The sequence below is a fragment of the Adiantum capillus-veneris genome, chromosome 27 (assembly GCF_014529385.1).
Source record: "Adiantum capillus-veneris isolate H3 chromosome 27, ASM1452938v2, whole genome shotgun sequence".
In the NCBI taxonomy this organism is placed as follows: Eukaryota; Viridiplantae; Streptophyta; class Polypodiopsida; order Polypodiales; family Pteridaceae; genus Adiantum; species Adiantum capillus-veneris.
Window position 1 is genome coordinate 43,256,826 of NC_140957.1, and position 19,617 is coordinate 43,276,442.

At 43.9% G+C, this 19,617-nt stretch overlaps 1 protein-coding gene across 1 annotated transcript in view; it reads left to right on the forward strand.

Moving 5' to 3' along the window:
- LOC147421853 (ABC transporter B family member 19-like) overlaps positions 1-4,256 on the forward strand; it is a 7,214-nt gene extending 2,958 nt beyond the window's left edge. The window contains exons 6-11 of the mRNA XM_086503366.1: positions 1-262; positions 815-1,038; positions 1,257-1,627; positions 1,720-2,204; positions 2,288-2,529; positions 2,648-4,256. The exon at positions 1-262 is cut by the window's left edge and continues 58 nt beyond it. Coding sequence (XP_086359492.1) covers positions 1-262; positions 815-1,038; positions 1,257-1,627; positions 1,720-2,204; positions 2,288-2,529; positions 2,648-3,883 — 2,820 coding nt within the window. The 3' untranslated portion in view covers positions 3,884-4,256. The remainder of the gene's footprint in view (positions 263-814; positions 1,039-1,256; positions 1,628-1,719; positions 2,205-2,287; positions 2,530-2,647) is intronic.
- The last annotated feature ends 15,361 nt before the right edge of the window (positions 4,257-19,617 follow it).

The following is a 19,617-nucleotide window of genomic DNA, read 5'->3' on the forward strand; positions in this document are numbered from 1 at the left end:
TATAAGATTTTGGAGATGGTAAACAAGCAGGCAAACATGGACAGGCATGTTATGGATGATGGGAAGAGGCTAGCGGATGTGAAAGGTGACATTGAACTCTGCAATGTGATGTTTAGCTACCCCTCTAGGCCAGATGCAATTATATTCCAGGACTTCTCCTTAAAAATTTCATCTGGCCGGTCCGTGGCTATTGTTGGTAGCAGTGGATCTGGAAAAAGTACTGTTGTATCACTCATCGAGCGTTTCTATGATCCCACATCAGGTAAGTCGTAAGGTTCAACATAAAAGCTCTTGTCTTATAATTGTGTGCATGCATATGAGTTTCTTCAAAATGCCATCTTCACGCCAATAGTGCTATATGAAGTGGCCTGCCTAACCACACTAGCCTTGCCACCCGCACTGGAATGCATGGGCACCCTCACACATGGAACCCTGGGCATGCATGCTGCCACACCCCGACAGGCGGACTTGGATGCCCGGTCAAGCCTCTAGTAGCCCAGTGATGAGATGCACTATCATCATTCCCTCTACAGGTGAATGTAAAGCCTGAGCCTGCTCCTCATAGTTTTCAGCATGTGTAGTTGACATGGGACGGTGCAGACAGCCTGGCTATTGTGGTCAGGCAGGCCACTCCACATAGCCCAGCGATGAGATGCACTATCATCACCCGCTACGGGTGAGAGGAGAGCCCGATCCTTGTTTCTCTCATAGTTTTCACTGTAGTTGATGTGCTGACAATGGCCGTTTTGTGTTTGAAGTCCTAGCAAAGCCTTGAAGTAATCGATAACTGTCTAGTAGTATCTTGTGTATGCAGGTGAGGTCTTGCTTGATGGAGTCGACATTCGAAGCTTGCAGTTAAAATGGCTTCGCGAACAAATAGGGCTTGTGAATCAGGAGCCTGCATTGTTTGGCACAACTATAATTCAGAACATTTTGTATGGAAAAGATGGGGCAACTCTGGAGGATGTAGAGCAAGCAGCCAAAGCTGCCAATGCACATGCTTTTATTAGCCAGCTTCCAGATGGATATGAGACACAGGTATTTATGCCATAATACACATAATTTGGGCTTGGTTTGATATATTAGCATACATGTTGTTGGCACTTGAGTAATGGACGCTTGGGTGTAAAGAGCACAACTTGTTTTCTCATCACTGGTTTCAAATTGCAATTATTTTTCAATAAACCGAGATTACATGTAGCTTGCTAGCTCAAATATTGTATTAGGGATTGATGATTTTTGGGCTTCAATGACAGGTTGGAGAGAGAGGGGTGCAGCTTTCTGGTGGGCAAAAGCAAAGAGTAGCCATAGCCAGAGCAATGCTCAAGGATCCAAAAATTTTGCTGCTGGATGAGGCGACTAGTGCGTTGGATGCTGCCTCTGAAAGTATTGTGCAGGAGGCATTGGATAGGTTGATGGTGGGAAGGACAACAGTAGTGGTGGCTCATAGGCTGTCCACCATAAGAAATGTGGACACAATAGCTGTTGTGCAAGATGGGGTGATTGTTGAGATGGGCAACCATGAGGAGCTTATGGCAAAGGGAAATGCGGGTGCATACTTTGCTCTGGTCCGGCTTCAAGAGATGGCCATGGCAAGTGATGGGACTATCTTGAGCAGGGATTCGAGGTATATACATGCCCCATTGCACATAAAGAGCTAGCTTGGGCTACTTTGCTAAAGTCTCTTACCTATTCTTCATGTCTTTGTTCATATGACAGGGTAGGCATTTTGGGGCGGCTAAGCTCTTCAAAATCTGGACGGAGGTCTCCTAGTTTGCGATCTAATAGTGGCCGAAGGCTTAGCCACCAGCTGAGCAGTGGGTCTGAGAGTAGATTTGAGTTCGATTTGCAGAAGCTGGGTGCAAATGGAGTTATGCTGGATGACAGCCTTTATAGCGTGCCTCGTGGGACATATTGGCGCCTTGTTAGGCTCAATGCCCCTGAGTGGCCCTATGCAGTTGTGGGAACTGCTGGCTCAGTACTAGCTGGCTTTCTTAATCCTATCTTTGCTGTTGTCCTCGCCGAGATGTTGCATGTCTACTACGACACGAACTACACACGGATGAAGCATGCAATTCAAAAATACTCTCTTGTGTATGTGGGTGCTGGCATTGTTTCTCTGGGAATTTATTATGTACAGTATTACTATTTTGGCATAATGGGTGAGAACCTGACGAACAGGGTGCGGAAAATGATGCTTTCAGGTGAATACTAGCTCTTCTTGGAGAGAACCTGCTTCATGTTGTGGTTCCACTCATGGCTCATTGTTCTTTATTCATTTTCACAGCTATTCTACGAAATGAGGTGGGCTGGTTTGACCGCGATGAGAACACCAGTGCTCGCTTGGCTTGCCGTTTATCTACTGATGCAACAAATGTCCGAGCAGCAATCGGAGATCGTCTTTCAATCATTGTACAAAATGTGACAGTTTTCCTCACAGCTTGCATTGTCGCTTTTGTGGTGCAGTGGCGGATGGCTTTGGTGGTTCTTGGCACTTTTCCGCTACTTATAGCAGCAGCTGTTGCAGAGGTAATCACTTTCTTGCACATTGACTAGTTTTGTGGAGTAAAAGCACCTCCCCCTGTGGGCCCTCTGGTGCGTCGAAAAAAAAAAAGGCTCATAAATGTGCTCCTATTGTAATTTGCAGAGGTGTTGCATGAAAGGATTCTCTGGCGATGTTGCTGGTGCTCATGAGCGAGCGCATATGGTTTCAGGGGAGGCAATTGCGAACATAAGGACAGTTGCTGCCTTCAATGCAGAGGAGAAAGTGGTGGATCTCTTTGCACAAGAGCTTCGTGTGCCGGAAAGACGGAGTCTAATGAGAGGCAACATTGCAGGATTCTTTTATGGTGTCTCACAAATGGCTATGTTCTCTAGCTATGGTCTTGTATTATGGTATGGAGCAAACTTGGTGAAGAATGGGGAAAGCACCTTTGGTCCAGTTCTCAAGGTGTTTATGGTTCTCATGATCACCGCATATGCCGTTGCGGAGACCCTAAGCATGACCCCAGATATTGTGAAGGGCGGTAATGCCCTTTATTCTGTGTTTTCTATCTTGGATCGCCGCTCGCTCATTGATCCAGACGAGCCCAACTCTGAGCGTGTTACCTCTATCAAGGGTGACATTGAATTTAGACATGTGGAGTTTGCATACCCTGCTCGGCCTGAGGTCTCTATCTTCAAAGACCTCTCTTTCAAAGTGAGAGCAGGGCATAGCTTGGCTCTTGTAGGTGCAAGTGGTTCTGGGAAAAGCTCAGTCATTGCTTTAATTGAAAGATTCTACGACCCACAAGCGGGCCGTGTGATGATTGATGGGAAGGAGATCCGCAAGCTTCATTTGAAGTCACTGAGGCAACATATAGGGCTCGTGCAACAAGAGCCTGCCTTGTTTGCTATGACAATCTACGACAACATATTGTATGGGAGGGAGGCAGCAAAGAGTGCAGAAGTTGAAGAGGCAGCAAAGGCAGCCAATGCACATAGTTTCATAACTGCGTTGCCGGAAGGATATGCAACCAAAGTAGGAGAAAGAGGTGTCCAACTATCAGGGGGTCAAAAGCAGAGAGTAGCCATAGCCAGGGCTGTGTTGAAAGATCCAGCTATATTGTTGCTTGATGAGGCAACGAGTGCATTGGATGCAGAGTCTGAGAAGGTAGTGCAAGAGGCCTTGGACCGGCTAATGCGAAGACGCACTACAGTTCTGGTTGCGCACCGGTTGTCGACAATACGAAATGCGTCATTGATTGCAGTCATTCAAGAGGGTAAGATTGTGGAACAGGGCTCCCATCATGAGCTAATGAAGAGCTCAGACGGGCCATATGCTCGGCTTGTGCACATTCAGCAGGCTCGGTTTTCTGCAACTGCGACTGCATCCTCTTCGTGAGAACACTCCCTTAGAAGATCTCAAAGCCACATCACCATGCCACGTCAGACGAAAGGCAAAGTGTCCACGCCAGCGGCCATTTTCCACCTAGGATCTGACATGGCATGCTCCACGTCAGGGTAGTGGGGAGACCGGATAGGACAGTCCACTCGCACAAAGTGTGCCGACGTGGCAGGGGATTTTTCATAACTGTTGCGGGGGCCACAGGAAAAAAAAAATGGGAGTGATGGGCTCTGCAGCGCTGTAGTGTACAAACACCTGTGTACGTGACAATGACATGTTTCACCGCACATTCACACATAGACTATACAGTCCTTTTTCACCAAAAAAGAAAAGAAGAAAAAGAACCAAAAAAAAAGTATTTTGTGGAAAACTGTGCAGTGTGCAGAGAGAAAATGAAACACATGAAAACGTCTTTGAAAAGAAAATAATCTTCTTCTGCGCTGACAGGGCCATGCTTGTAAAGCCTGGAGAGAGAGTGTACAACAGTGACAGTCGGCACTCCTCAGTCCTTGTCTCTGTGTGTGTGTGTGAGAGAGTCGTGACTCTCTGGCTGTCCTCTCTCGTCCTGCCTTTTCTCTTTTTGACCAATTGTGTTAGGCCCTTGCTAGCTAGTCAGTGATTCGGTGTTGCCACTTTTACCCTCCATTTTTACCCTTCAAGAAGAGAGTAGCCTCAAGATTTTTACCCTTCAAAAGAGCTAGTCTTGCTTTGGTGGGCATTGCTGTAGGACCTATGCACATTAATATCAAGCATCTGGCACTTAATATTAAACAGGCACCAAGTGATTCTGTACGAAGTGATCCGGCTAATTTTAAAAAAAGAATCTCATATGTATTTATTGAAAATTTTCAATTTATTAAATTAAGCAAAGGTTGTACTTTAACCATTATGCTTAAACCCTACTCCTTAGCCTACTTTGGTAGTTTATTTGTAGATTGCCCTTTAATATGGTATTGTTGTGGCCATTTAGTCTCTAGACCCGGGACCCATCTTTGAGGTCCTTGCTTTGAATCAAGCGTAGTCAATTTTCTCTTATTTCTCGTAGAGAGAGAGAGATACATGTTGTCATAGTTGGGAGGGTCTTGGTTGTCGATCATAGAACTTGGTGTAAAACATACTTGAAGAGAAACATTGAGATAAAGGATTGTCTTCTTGCTACAGAATTGTTATGTAGAGAAATGTTGGGCTATTATATATAAGATGCATTGCCAAATATGGACATACGTAGATTGACATCAACCACCTAGGAATAAAGTAAACATGTATAGTGTGCATTGAATACGGCAGTACATAATGAAAGTTCAACTATGAGAAAAGAACGTGTGGTCTATTTGATATATAGAGATGATAATCAAAATTGAGCATGTACTATCGAGGAAAACATGTCTATTTGATATATAGAGATGATAATCAAAATTGAGCATGTACTATCGAGGAAAACATGTAGCTAAAATAAACTTAAGGAAGCATTGACAAACTCAAACAATAAATTGTATTATTGACTTGATAATTATGTACGGGTGTCGTCCAATTATGCAAGCCGGAGAACAATGTTTGAGTCAAGTTACGTAAAAGCAATGTGAATAGCTAAACATTTGGTGTTGCAATGTAGCGTTATAGAGTGTTTCACAATTTTGTATGTCATGCAAAATTGTCAAACAAAAGTATGGTGGAGAGTTGGCACTGTGGTCTCTCCAAAACATATAAGAACCGGAAGTTGTGCCTTGTCTCGTAGCATTCATGTGTTACACCAAGTAAACGCATAGGCATGGGAAATTGGATGTAGATAATAGACCTTGCAATGTTGTCGAGTTGGACTCGTGCTTGTGCAATCGAAATGTCCACGTGAATCTATGTCCTCTTTGTTAGACATAAAACATGTGTTAAGACAAATATTGTAAGACAAGGGAAGCTAGAGCCTGAGAGTCCACCACCCAATCACTCATTACAAAGGCAAGCCCTTGGCCCTTTGCCCTTGTTGGACTCCTCGTTCCACACTGCTTAGTCCGGCCTTGTCCTTGTTTTGTCTGGCTTTGTCGGTGTCCTGACATTACTCCCTCCTTAAGAAGAGTTTTCGTCTTCGAAAACAAAAGTGGGGAACTTCTTCTTAAGAACACTAATGTTTTTTAAAGTGGCACCTTCTTCAGGTCGGTCTTTCCATTTGATTAAGGTTTGTTGACGTACATGATGATGTGTACGCAACTCATGATAATCAATAACACGTTCAAGTTTATGCGGTAGGATAGGAGGTTCAAATCAACCAAAACCTGTTGGTCAATGACATTGTCATCCCCATGTAACCGCTCACGTAAACGGTTTACATGAAACATCGGATGAATGCGAGAATGTGAAGGTAGTAATAATTTGTAGGCATGATCACCTACTCGCTTGAGTATTTTGAAAGGTTGGGAGATAATTTAGGTGTCGGCCCAGTTTTTAGACTTTTTGAATGTTTTGGCATACGCAAAAATACTTCCTCCCCTTCTTCGAAGGTAACTTGCTGACGTTTCTCATCAGTGTACTTCTTATATTGATCCTGTGCTTGTCGGACATTTTGACGAGCAAGTTTCAGCATATCCATGTGGTCTTGGAGAAAAATCCTCAACCTGTTGGAGTTTTCGGATTGCCAATCCCACCGTAACTGGTGACCTACGTTAAAACCCGTACATGAGCATGAAAGGACTAAAACCTGTTGTGACATGATTAGCACTGTTGTAGGCAAACTCGAGAATAGGTAAGTATTCTTCCCAATCTGACTGTTTTTTGCTGACGTATGCTCTTAGCATATTCTCTAGCACTTGGTTAACCCATTTCGTTTGACCATCCGTTTCTGAATGATCAGCTGTACTGAGGTTTAGTTGTGTATCCAATCGTTTAAATACAACTCTCCAAAAGTGATTGTTAAACTTGGGATCACGGTCACTAACAATGTTACTTGACAAACCATAAAATTTGTATAGATTGTCCACAAATAACTTGGCTAGTTCTGGTGTCTTAACCGTTGATTTGGTCTGAATAAACTTACATAGTTTAGTCAACCTGTCTATGACCACCCATACTGAGTCATGACTTCGTACAGTGTTGGTAAACCTACAATAAAATCCATAGAGATGCTTTTCTATTTTCCATTGGGAATCTCCAAAGGATGTAAGAGTCCTCTTGCTTTCAGGCGCTCTGCCTTGTTAATTTGACATTTTGGCAATGCAAGACATAAGCTTGAACAAATCCATGTAAACTTGGCCAGTAAAATTGTTGTCGTACGAGAGCATAAGTTTTTCTTATCCCCGGGTGCCCTGTACTTGGACTATCATGACATTCATAAAGAATATGGCGCCGAATGTCCGTGTCCGTGGATACATAAACTCTCCCCTTGTGGAGTAGGTACCCATTGTCGATGGTAAAATGCTTCCATCGCTGTAGTTCATCACTTGATAAAGGAGAACTAGGTGTGGAGGTTAATTGTACACTACCGTCATTGGAGTGAGAAGGATCCCTTTTTTGAACATGGCTCCATATTTTGGAATATGCTTCATCATGCTCATATTTGCCCTTGAGAGAATCTAAAAATTCACTACGAAGTTTCGTAAACAAGAGCGAATTGATCTCCGACATTCAACTTAGAGTGTCTGCCACTACATTGTATTGGTCTTTGCGATAACTTAGCTTGGTGTCATATTCCTGAAGGATCTCGGTCCACCTGGCTGTTGTTGTGTAAACCATTTGATGCTTTCATGGTCAAACACAATCTCAAACTGAGCACCATACAGATAATGCCGCCATGTTTTTAAGGCAGACAGTATTGCATAGAGTTCGTGTTCATAAGCAGAATAGTTATGTTGAGCTGCATCAAGCTTCTTGCTTTCAAATGCAATCGACCGTTTGTCTTGTAACAGGACTGTCCCAATAGCACAGTCACTGGCATCCGTTTCCAAAACGAATGGTTTCAAAGGATCTACAATAGCTAGTATATGAGCTGTAGCTAATGCATCCTTGAGCTTATCAAAAGTGTGTTGTTGAGCGGATCCCCACTGAAAAGCTTTACCTTTGCCTTTTAGTTGATACTTCATAGGAACAACAATTTGAGCATAGTTTTTAAGAACCTTCGGTAAAAACTTGCAAATCCTAAAAATATATGTAATTCTTCCAGATTTTTAGGAGGAGGCCATTTTCGGATGTTATCCACTTTGGATTGATTCATGTATAGCCCGTTAGCTGAAATAACATGCCATAAATAATGAATTTCATCTTTTAGAAAATCACATTTAGATTCCTTGGCATATAACTTGTTTGTGCGTAACAACTCAAACACCTACCTGAAGGAAAACAATGACAAATTTACCCAAATATGGCTTCAAGACACTATCCATAAGTGTCATGAATGTTGCGGGCGCATTGGTTAACCCAAAGGGCATCACCAAAAACTCGTAGTGTCCAAACCTTGTTCGGAATGCAGTTTTAGGTATATCGGCAAGTCGAATACGGACTTGATGATATCGTGATCGGAAGTCTTTTTTCGTAAAAATGCGAGCATGAGTGAGCTTATCAAACAACTCATCTACTTTTGGCAATGTGTATTTGTCTTTAACTGTAACCGCATTTAAGCCCCGGTAGTCTACGCACATGCGCATACTGCCGTCCTTTTTCTTCACTAAGAGGATAAGCAAAGCCCGTGGTGAAGAACTGGGTTGTATAAACCCTCTGCTAAGGTAGTTAGCAAGCTGACGTTCCACCTCAATAGCCTCTGAATAACTTATACGGTAAGGTGGTTTACTAACAGGTTTACAGCCTGTAGCCACGTCAATGCTATGTTATATTGATCGTGTCGGCAATAATCCTGATGGCAAATCATTAGGAAATACATCTTGAAATTTCTTTAATAATTTTTGTAATTGACTAGCAATGTTTGCTTGTTTAGAATTAGCAATTGGTGGAATAGAGGAGAGAGAAGCATGCGGCGTTGAGGAATGTCCAACAAACTAATGTAAGAAAGAAAATGAGACAATGAGTAACACAAGAAAACCTGATCTATTTCATTATCAGAAACGAGTTGCATAAGCTCAACGATATAAATCAGTGGTGATGAAGGTATATCTTTTTCTCCTAACAACAACACATGTGCGCCATGGGATTCAAACATCAAGCTGTTGTGCAGGTTCCCAATCACTAAGACCAAAGCGCTCACAAGCCGCTTGAGTAATAATATTCACTCCCGCACCTCCATCTAATAGGACTTTGTCGATATATATGTCATGATATCGTACTGAAAGCTTCAGAATGCGTGTATCCCTAATCCTAGTCGTCGGCGGACTGAATAATCCCGCTCACCCTCAGCTACCGCAATATCAACTTCCATCTCAATCATTGCTTTGAACTTCTGACTCAGCAAAGCGTGATGAAAATTTGGAACCAATTTCAATAACGATCCTAATCATACTTGTAATGGTGATTCTAGAACCTCTTTCAAAATAGAATCCCAATTATCCTCTTCCATGGTATTTGCCTTGTTTCGAACGTTCCCCTCTTTTTTTTCGGAGAGGGAGCCGATGGTCCTGATGATTGCAATGGTGGTACTGAATGTGGCATCCAAGTTACAGTCTTTTTATGTACATCTTCTTGAGTCGCCCAATCCGGGAGCTTAACATCGGCTATTGATACCACATTTTTGCCAGAACGGGTAATCATCATACCACCGGGTCTGATTCTTCCTGCCCCTCAATCTGAATCATAGCCATACTTGGCTGCTTTTCAGCAGCAGCACGTTCCTATTTCTTTCGATCATACTCCATAGCCTCTGAACACTCGAACCGCCAATGCCCATCTCACAAATAGAAAAGGCATGTCTTGGGTCGATTAGGATCTCGGCCACTTCTTCCGCGATGGTGACCCCCTCCTTGACCCCGTCCATCGACTTGTCCTTGAAAAGGAGCCTCTGATGCATGAGCGTGAGCCAATGACACCGCAGGCTCTTGTCCATGACTGCCATATAGAAGAATCCCGACTCCTACTGCCACGACCATGTAGTAACATTTCACTGTATTATGGGTGTTGGCTGTGCAAATCGCACACCATTTTTGATTCATTGCACACTCTTGGGGGGCATGGCTCGAGTTTCGGCACTGAGTACATCACAGCTTCTTCAGACTTTTAACCACGGCAGAAGATTCCGCCAATCCGGATAGAACACCTTTCCCTTGACGCTCGGATTTTTTTTGAGGTGCTTCCTCTGATTCTTTCATCGAACCACTGCTGCTGCTGCTTGAATCTGAGAATTTTGAGTCGGCACTCTCCGAATCCGAACTATCACTGCCACTTCCCTAAGATTTACGATGAGATTTCTTGCGATCCTTTTACTTTGATTTCCTTGGTGATTCCGTATCCTCTAAAGCCTCTCGTGCTACAACAACCCTTGCAATAACATTATCCAGTGGAGTGGTTACCTTATCCACTGTTGCCATAGCAGTTCTGAGATCCTTATTGAGTCCTCGCAGAAAATAATCATTCAACACCTCGGCTGCTAGTCATTGTGCCTGAGGTACCCGGATGCAAAAAGCATCCGAAACTGTGCAGCATAGTCCTCCACTGGCAACGACTATTGACGTAACATCCGAAGCTTTTCCAAATGTTGAGGGACCATCTTTTCCGTTCTAAATCATCGCAAGAACGCTCTGGACCCTTCGACAGACGTCTGAAAGTGATCGTCAGGACACTCTGACAGCCATTTTGCAGCTTCCTCTGAAAGTGTGAATTGAAACACCGATTGTTAATAGAGAGGAACCACAACGCCAGGATGATTCAGTCCATACACTTTATTAAGTTGTCTCAAATGTGCATCAGGGTCCTCCTTTGAAAGACCTCAAAAGCGACTATACTTAATCTGATCACCCACCACTGGCTGTGCCATAGTCCCTTTCCCAACTGTACCCCCTTCTGGAAAAAGCTGTCAAACAATAGGAGGCGGGGACGATGGCAGTGAAACCCTGGGACTGCTTACCGGAGTCGGTGGTGGAGCAACATCAGTGGGTGAGGGAGAGCGCACGGTAGGAGGACATGACTGACTACGCGGAGTATGCCGCGCACGCCGAATACACTAACCATGCACCGGGCTTGGCGATGAAGACACATGTTCCTCAGACTGAGGTGTAGAAAAAACAAATTCATCCGAACCACCTCCCTCCGTCGTCTCCCAACAATTGGAACAACAGGGTCCGGAGGACCCTTTGACCTAGTGTGTATGCATATTCACAGCAGGTTTCCCATCGTGCATCGTGGTCGCCAAATGTAATACCTATTGCTCTGCAATGGAGTAATAAGCACTAAAGGAATGGATACAGCAGGTTTCCCATCGTGATCGCCAGATGTAATACCTATTGCTCTGCAATGGAGTAATAAGCACTACAGGAATGGATACCGTCACTCCGCCTTACATTATATGAACAACAAGGTATATGAAGACAAAATAGAAGACAATACACACAGACAGAACACGTCTTCTTCATTGATATGTAACAGAATGTAGAATTACATGAGAATAATATATTGATTGCATGGAAGATATCCAACAAGACTGGTATGTCTCCCCAAATACACCCACTGATCCAACGCAGATCGGGAATGGTGTCAAACCCCATCTTGCCCCATGATATCCCATGAAGAACTATCCCAAAGCCGCATGAACTCCTAATCCGCAATGTCCGGACATCCATAGGACCATAATGTGCGGCTTATGCCGTAACATCTTTTGACCATCTCAGGATAAGAGACGACAACAACTAAAGAGAGTGACAGTAGCATCGAAGTGATGGGAGTCATCCTCAAAGACCCCAAAAAATTGACACAATCTAAAACACCACCGGAGAACCAAGAGGGACCATCAGGTACACAACCCTTGGTGGATACAAGTAAGTTACATCGGACACTCTCTAATGAGTTAACTAGTGAAGAGAGAGAAGAATATATCTCTATGCTAGGTAACTTCACCACACTGTTCATGGATGGTTATAACAAGATCGCGGGCATCACAATGCTACAACACCGCATAAGAATCAAGGAAGGAAGTAAGCCTGTAGTGCAAAAGCTCAGAAGGCTTGGGGTAATTCAGCAAGAAGCATTGCTCAAAGAGGTAAGGAATTTGCTACGAGCAGGTTTCATTTACCCCGTTGAGGACTCAGAGTGGGTCTTTCCATTGGTAGTCACATCAAAGAAGAACGGTAAGTGGAGGGTTTGTGTAGACTACAAACCTCTCAACGTAGAAACAAAGAGGGATCATTTTCCCCTCCCATTCCAAGAGGAAATTCTCAATGAGGTAGCAAGTCATGGGCGCTACACAATATGTGATGGCTAATCAGGCTACTTTCAAATTAGCCTTGCAGAAGAAGACCAGAAAAAGACAACTTGTTTTGCTTATAGAGGGTAATGCCTTTGGCCTCACCAACGCTTCGGCCGCATTCCAACGCTATGTAACTTTTTTCTTCCAGCCATATTTTGGTAAGTCAATACGAGTTTTCATAGATGATTTTTGCATCTATAGTTCTCACTCTCTCCATTTGAGCAAGGTATATGATGGTCTGGCTAGGTTGCAAACCTTGGGTGGCCAGCTTAACGTAGATAAGTGTCACATTCGTGAAAGCAAGGTCACTCTTCTTAGCCATGTAATTTCAGCCAAAGGAACAGAGGTTGACCCTAACAAGATTCAAGCGTTGGTATCTTTGTCATCACCCACCACAGCTAAGCAATTGGTCTCTTTTCTTCAGAAGGTAAGGTATTTGAGAAGGTAAAACAGATCCTGGCTACACTTCCTACCGTTGCACCCCCTAGATGGGACGAGCCATTTTATGTTAACCTGAGTGTAGGAAGTGATACACTTGGAGCCGTACTAATGCAAAAGGACCCCAAAACCTCTTTCATGGGTTCTATCTACTTCTCTAGTAGTGTCATGACCCCATCAAAAAAAGGATTCACCACGGTAGAGCACATGGTGCTTGCATTGATGTTTGCCACTACAAAGTTCCGCTCTTATCTATTGCATAGACCCTTTGTAACTCTGACAATGGAAGAGGTCTTTCCATACGTGATGCAACACGTGGATGTCTCATCTAGAATCTCTAAGTGGCTTATTAGATTACAGGAGTTTGATTACACCATGCAAGTAGAGAACTCCACCAGGGCTAGTCTAGAAGGTATTCTTACTCATTGTCACTATGAGAAGAAGATAAAGGTCAACACAGAAGGTAAAAAAGTGACACCAATGGTAGAAATTCCTAAGCTAGAAAGAACTCATTTTCTCTTCTTTGATGGAGCATACAAAAGAACAGTGGACCAGGTAGGCTGTAGCAGCTGGCATCATCATTTTCAATGAGCAAAACGAAAAGGTATTCTCTATTGGGCAGCTGCTACACTCCCACTCCAACAACGAAGCAGAGTACACGGCCCTAATTTTTTGGTTTAGAACAGTGTGTTTTGCAAGGGGTTCAACGCCTAAATGTGTTTGGCTATGCCATGATTTTGATAAAGCAGATAAATGGCACTTGGATTTGTAAAAATCAGTTAGGAGTTTTTTGGAGCAAGGGATTGCGCATATGTACATATACATGCATGGTGCATCAAATAAAGGATTGCCCATTTTCTAGAGCCAGGTGGTTATGTGGGGCCCACATGTGTACAGGTAGGACAGCATGTACATAGTGCATCGATTTTCACTATTACCAGTACCACTGTGTTTTTCTACAATAATGAGGAGTTTATAGCGCGTAAAACTTCTCGAGGAAGCTATCCGCGGGCCGACGACATGAGGTAAGCAGGTGCGTCAGATGGCATCTAGTGGCGTCAGGAGGGCGAACGGGGTCAATATTTGCACGTGGATGAGTACGGACACAACGTGGGTGTTTCCTTGTGATAATTATGCAGAAAGGTCATCATGAGGACCACTTTTTGGGGCCACTTCACGTGGTGGCGAGATGCATTAGTGGAAAAAAGCTGAGTGTCAAGTGTGCGAATGATGCAAAAAGGTGACAACTATGCACTGCGAGGTCAGTTTTTGGCCTGTTCGGGGTCCGTTTGAGGTCATCTAAAAGGCCAAGGGTACCCAAGTAATAAAGCTAAGTGTGGGAACTGAAAAAACAGAGAGAAGACCAGAAAAAACGTGGAGAAGAGAGGAGGAACAGCCGCAACTGTGTTTTTGCTCATTTTGGAGCCTGTTTTGGCCGTAAACTGCTCATCCGAGGTCGGATTTGAGCACTTTGACATTGTAGACTGGGGTTTTGGGCCGTTCCGGACGCGATGGCGCTGTCCATTTTGCCAAATTCCTCACTCTTTTCCTGCTGTTTTTCTGTGTAAGTTTCTCCTATGAGCGAAGTTTCTGCTCTAGTTTGTGATTGTATCTGGCTTATTTTACCCATATTGTGTGAGCTCAAGCTCAATTATATCTAAACATCAGAAATTCTCCTCTTTTGAGCTGAGTTTTTGTGTGTGTGTGTGTGTGTGTGTGGAGTGGGCAAGTGGATAGTCTCTCGCCTCTCACTCCAGAGGTGTGTTCCCTGTCTCGGCCAGGTGTGTTGTCTAAGCCGAGTGGTGCCCCATAGTGTGTGTGTGTATCTTCCCAAGAGTGTGTGTCGGGTCGTTATAGAGGCGCTGTGTGTGTTTTCATCCCGCTCACAACGCTGGCACTCCACTCCCTATTATCCACAGCCCAATGGTCTAGTGGAAAAGGTAAACGGCATGATCTACAAGATCAAAGCAAGTGAATAACCACATAAGTGATTGGAATAAGCATCTCATGGCCGCTCTTTGGACCTACCGCACGACATTCCAAACATCAGTAGGTTTCACCCCTTTTCATTTGATATATGGGAAAGGGGCCATTCTACCCATTGAGGTATAGATAGCTAGCTTGTGAGTTATGGCTAGTCAGTTACAACGCCCAATTTCCCATCTCCGCAACCACATCTTGGATCCAGAAAGGCTTCAACTAGATAGGGAAGATGCGATCAATCACTATGCAGCTAAGTAGAGCGACGCCGACTCACATTCAATCAAGGGCTTAAGAAAAAGGGTATGGAGAAAGGCATGTTAGTGTTTAGATACGATAACAAATTTGACACTAGGAAAGATAAAAAGTTTCACCCGCGCCAATGGCAGCTACAAATTGATGGAAGCAGATGGTCGAATTTACAAGACGAGAGTCAATGGATGGAGGCTAAAAAGATACTTCTTAAGGTTTGATCCAGTGTTCATGCTAGATATTCCAGAGGAGGGAGAACCCTCCAACTCCGTTGCTAAAGAATCAGAAGCAGAGCTAGAAGCATGAACGCCTCTAGCCAGAAGGTAGGGCTAATGATAACCGGTTTTCAAAACCGCGGCCGCGAGAACCAACCCCACTTGAGGGGGGAGCAATAATAATAATAATCAAAAGAAAAAAAAACGTTTTTACCTGCCACCCCACCACCCTCTTCCCTCCCATGCATGCACGCACAATGGACTGCCTCGCAGCTTGGCCACACTCTCTCCATCTCTCCTCCATTATCACTAGAGGACAAGCTCTCTCTCTCTCTCTCTCTCTCTCTCTCTCTCATGCTTGGCTTCGCCAACCCACCTCCCTCTCTTTCTCCCTTGTTTCTATGTCACCAAGCCCATAGGGCGCATAAAATAATTTCTCTCCCTCTCAGGGGGCGCCATGGATGGGACAAGAGTCTCCCTCTCTCTCTTTCATTATTCACACACACACACACACACTCACATTTTCCTCCCTCATCTCTCCCCTCTCGTCCACACTCGCTCGTCCTCAGCAAGATACTCTCTCTCTCTCTCTCTCTCTCTCTCTCTCTCTCTCTCTCTCTCTCTCTCTCTCTCTCTCTCTCTCTCTCTCTCTCTCTCTCTCTCTCTCTCTCTCTCTCATCAACTCTCACCTCCATCACTCTCTCTCTCTCTCTCTCTCTCTCCACTCTCCTCTCTCTCCCCTCTCCCCTCTGGGCCCGCTCATCAGCCCCTCATCTCCCTCTCACACTCTCCCTCTCCCTCATTCCCTCTCTCTCTCTCTCCTCTCTCTCTCTCCTCATTCAGCCCCCCTACTCTCTCTCTCTCTCTCTCTCTCCCTCTCTCTCCCCCACCCCTTGATTACCGTTGACCTCTCTCTTGTCTCTTCCTCGGCCTCCACGCAGGTGCAAACAACTCTCTCTCTCTCTCTCTCTCTCTCTCTCTCTCTCTCTCTCTCTCTCTCTCTCTCTCTCTCTCTACCCCTCGCCACACACACTCCTCACCCCCTCCACCCCTCGCTCTCCTCCCATCTCTCACTCCCGCCCTCTCTCTCTCTCTCTCTCTCTCCCCCCACGTTTAGCCCACTATGCTAGCAGCACAATGCAGTCCAACCCTCTCTCTCTCTCTCTCTCTCTCTCTCTCTCTCTCTCGCTACCTACACATACACACACACCCCTACACACACACACACACACACACACACACACACACACACACACACAACACACACACACACACACACACACCCAAACCCCTATCTCCCCATCACCCGCTCACTCCCTCCCTCCCTCTTTGTAGTCGGCGAGCCGGCAAGCCAAGAAGATAAAATGAAAAAAAATTTCTTATTTTACTCCCATTCCCACAAACACTCTTCTCGTACATACACACACACACACACTTACACACTCACACACAACCCCATATACCTGCACGTACACACTTACATGCACATACATACACATACACTGCATGCATATACGCACACACAAGAAGTAAAAAAACAAAAGAATTCAACATCGACGCCCAACACAACAACAAAAAGACGACGAAATCACGTGGTGGTGACACCGAATCAAGAAATGATACCGAAGGCATGCCTCGGCCGGCCCCAAAACCGGTCCCAAAACTAACGAACATGCTACACCGATGCACCAACAAAGCTCACGATTTACCCGCATCTCATTCACGACGCATCTCCGCAGTAAATATCCATAGGGTAATCTATTTGCCTCATTCTCAAGCCAAAAATCTTGTATAAAAATCCATTGTATAATGCCACCTTTCTCTAGGTGATGGTCACAAAGGCCCACCTAGGGAAGATATCATTTTAAAAATTCTCCTAAGACAAAGCAAGGGTCAATCATCTGGGACCCAACTCCTTGCTTTGTCTCTCCTCATTAGGGCCCTAACCTAATCAGATTATCATAAACTAATGCAGCCTGCACCTATAAAAGGGCACTAAGAGGTCACTATCAAGGGGGGAGGATTTTGGGAGAGCACTCTGGGAGAGTGGTGTAGCACTTTGGGACGGCACTTGAGCACTTGGGCTTGGGAAATCAACACTATGAGAAGGAAGCTGCGCACACACCCCGACTCCAAGGGTCACTACACACAAGAGTAGAACCTCTGTGTAAATGGAATTTCCTCTAGAGAACGCACTATAGGCTCTCTATCTCTCACTATCTCTCTCTATCACCACATTCGCCATCTCGTCGTAGCTAAGGTTTCTGTAAATATTGCTTTGGATCAAGTTTTCCTCACATCCCGAGGGGTTTTTATCACCTACGTCTCTCTCTCTCTCTCTCTCTCTCTCTCTCTCTCTCTCTCTCTCTCTCTCTCTCTCTCTCTCTCAATGTGCAGTATTTGTGCTATTTTAAATTATTGATGTCCGTGTCCTAGCCGCTCAAAGCTAGGTGGTGCCCCCTTTTCATTTCTTGTGATGAGCTTGACGTGCACGGTTCTGGCATAGAGGCCATCGGGGTCCTCTTTGCGCTTTGGGCTTGTCAATGCCTTTGATGCACCAAACCTCAATTTATTGATGATGGAGGAACATATACAATAGTGGTTTTGAGATTTTGAACTCACGCTCTCTCACTTGCAATAAGTAACTTGAAAGATTCTCTCACACCAAAAGTGAAGCTCATCAAGTGGTTGCTACGCCTAAGTCTCTCCCCACGCATAGAGTGTTGGGCTGCTATGTGAGATATTGGGGATTTTACAAGAAGGAGAGGAGCCTATTTATAGGTTGGAGACCTCTCATTAAGATTATTGGAAATCCTGATTTACAAGCTAACAAATCAAGATTATGATTTTTTCTGAATATCAAAACATTACTGGCCTTCTTTGTTTGCTTGAGTCATGGATGTGGGCTCAAAAGAGAGCATTATTTCTATTAGATAAGGTGAAAGTAGAATTTTTAAGGAAGGAGAAAGAGAGAGTTACTAATGCACATATAGGCTTGAGGTGAGGGGTCTTTTATGGTTAGGTCAATGGCTATTTTGTGTTAGTATATTAGTGGTTAGTGTTAGTAGTTTTTAGTTAGTAGGATGGGGTAAAATTACATAGCATATGCACTCAAGGTGATTTATATGATTTTAAGAGAAGGATTAGAATATACACAATGTTATGGAAACCATAAGATAGAAAGGGAATTTTCCACCTATCTCCTCCAGCCAATGAGCAGTTGTAGAACTTTGTCGGTGTAGTTCTTGTGACCATGGAAAAGTTGAATTTTCCATGATAAAACTCCTCCTTTTGTAGAGCTTGAGCTTGGTTATTTGCCAATTTTTTCTCTTTTTGTGTTTGGAGTGGAGATGGATATGAAAAATTTCACCAGAAAGCCTATTTTTCTTCACAAAAAAAGTCTTCAGTGGCCCCCTTCTTGTTGAATTTGTATAAGACTCCAAAGGTGGAAGGTATTTTTTGAGGTTTTTTCTTGGAATGGATTCACACCAAAAATAAGAGAAGCTTGCATGAAAATATATCTATGGAATAAAGAGTGTCCAAAATGGTAACAAAAATTGTGATAATGGTGAGTCAATGTACATAGCATACATAAGCAAATAACGTACACCTACGTAGAAATATTTAAATAAATACCAAAATAATTATGAAAATTCTTTATATTTAGGCCCTATATATAATGAAATATCTACACACAAATGGACCATAAATTTTTTTTTTGGTTTTTTTTTTTTTGGCTCAACTATCCCAATGACTAGCTAGCTGAGGGTTTTAAGGAGATATGGGTGAAAACATGAAAAGGTGGTCAAGTTTTGGGGCAAAATTGGTAGATCACTTTGGTACTTTCATATTGTGTGAGGGTTTAGTCTAAGTCAGCTACGTTTCAGTGATGGTCCTAGGCTATGCAACCACTCCCTACCAAGAACCACGTCAGCCCTTTCCATGTTCATAACCTGAAAATCCAAACATGTAGAGTACCCTTGTACTTCCAATGGAACAGCTCCGCATTGAGTATCCCATATTTCAGTATCATGTCCATTCATCATTGCTACCTTATAGCGGTGGGTACTCAGAGTTTGAGGCAGTCCTATTACAAGATGGACGGTCGATTGAATTTGAAAGCAAGAAACTTGATGCAGCTCAGCAGAACTATTTTGCTTACGAACGCGAACTCTATGCAATAGTGTCTACCTTAAAAACATGGCGGCATTATCTATATGGTGCTCAGTTTGAGATTGTGTTTGACCATGAAAGCATCAAATAGTTTACACAACAAATGGATTTAAAGGGTCGCAAAGCCAGGTGGGCTGAGATCCTTCAGAAATATGATGCCAAGCTAAGGTATCGCAAAGGTCGATACAATGTAGTGGTAGACGCTCTAAGTCGAATGCCTAAGATCAATTCGCTCTTGTTCACGGAACTTCGTAGTGAATTTTTAGATTCTCTCAAGGGCAAATATGAGCATGATGAAGCATATTCCAAACTGTGGAGCCATGTTCAAAAGAGGGATCCTTCTCACT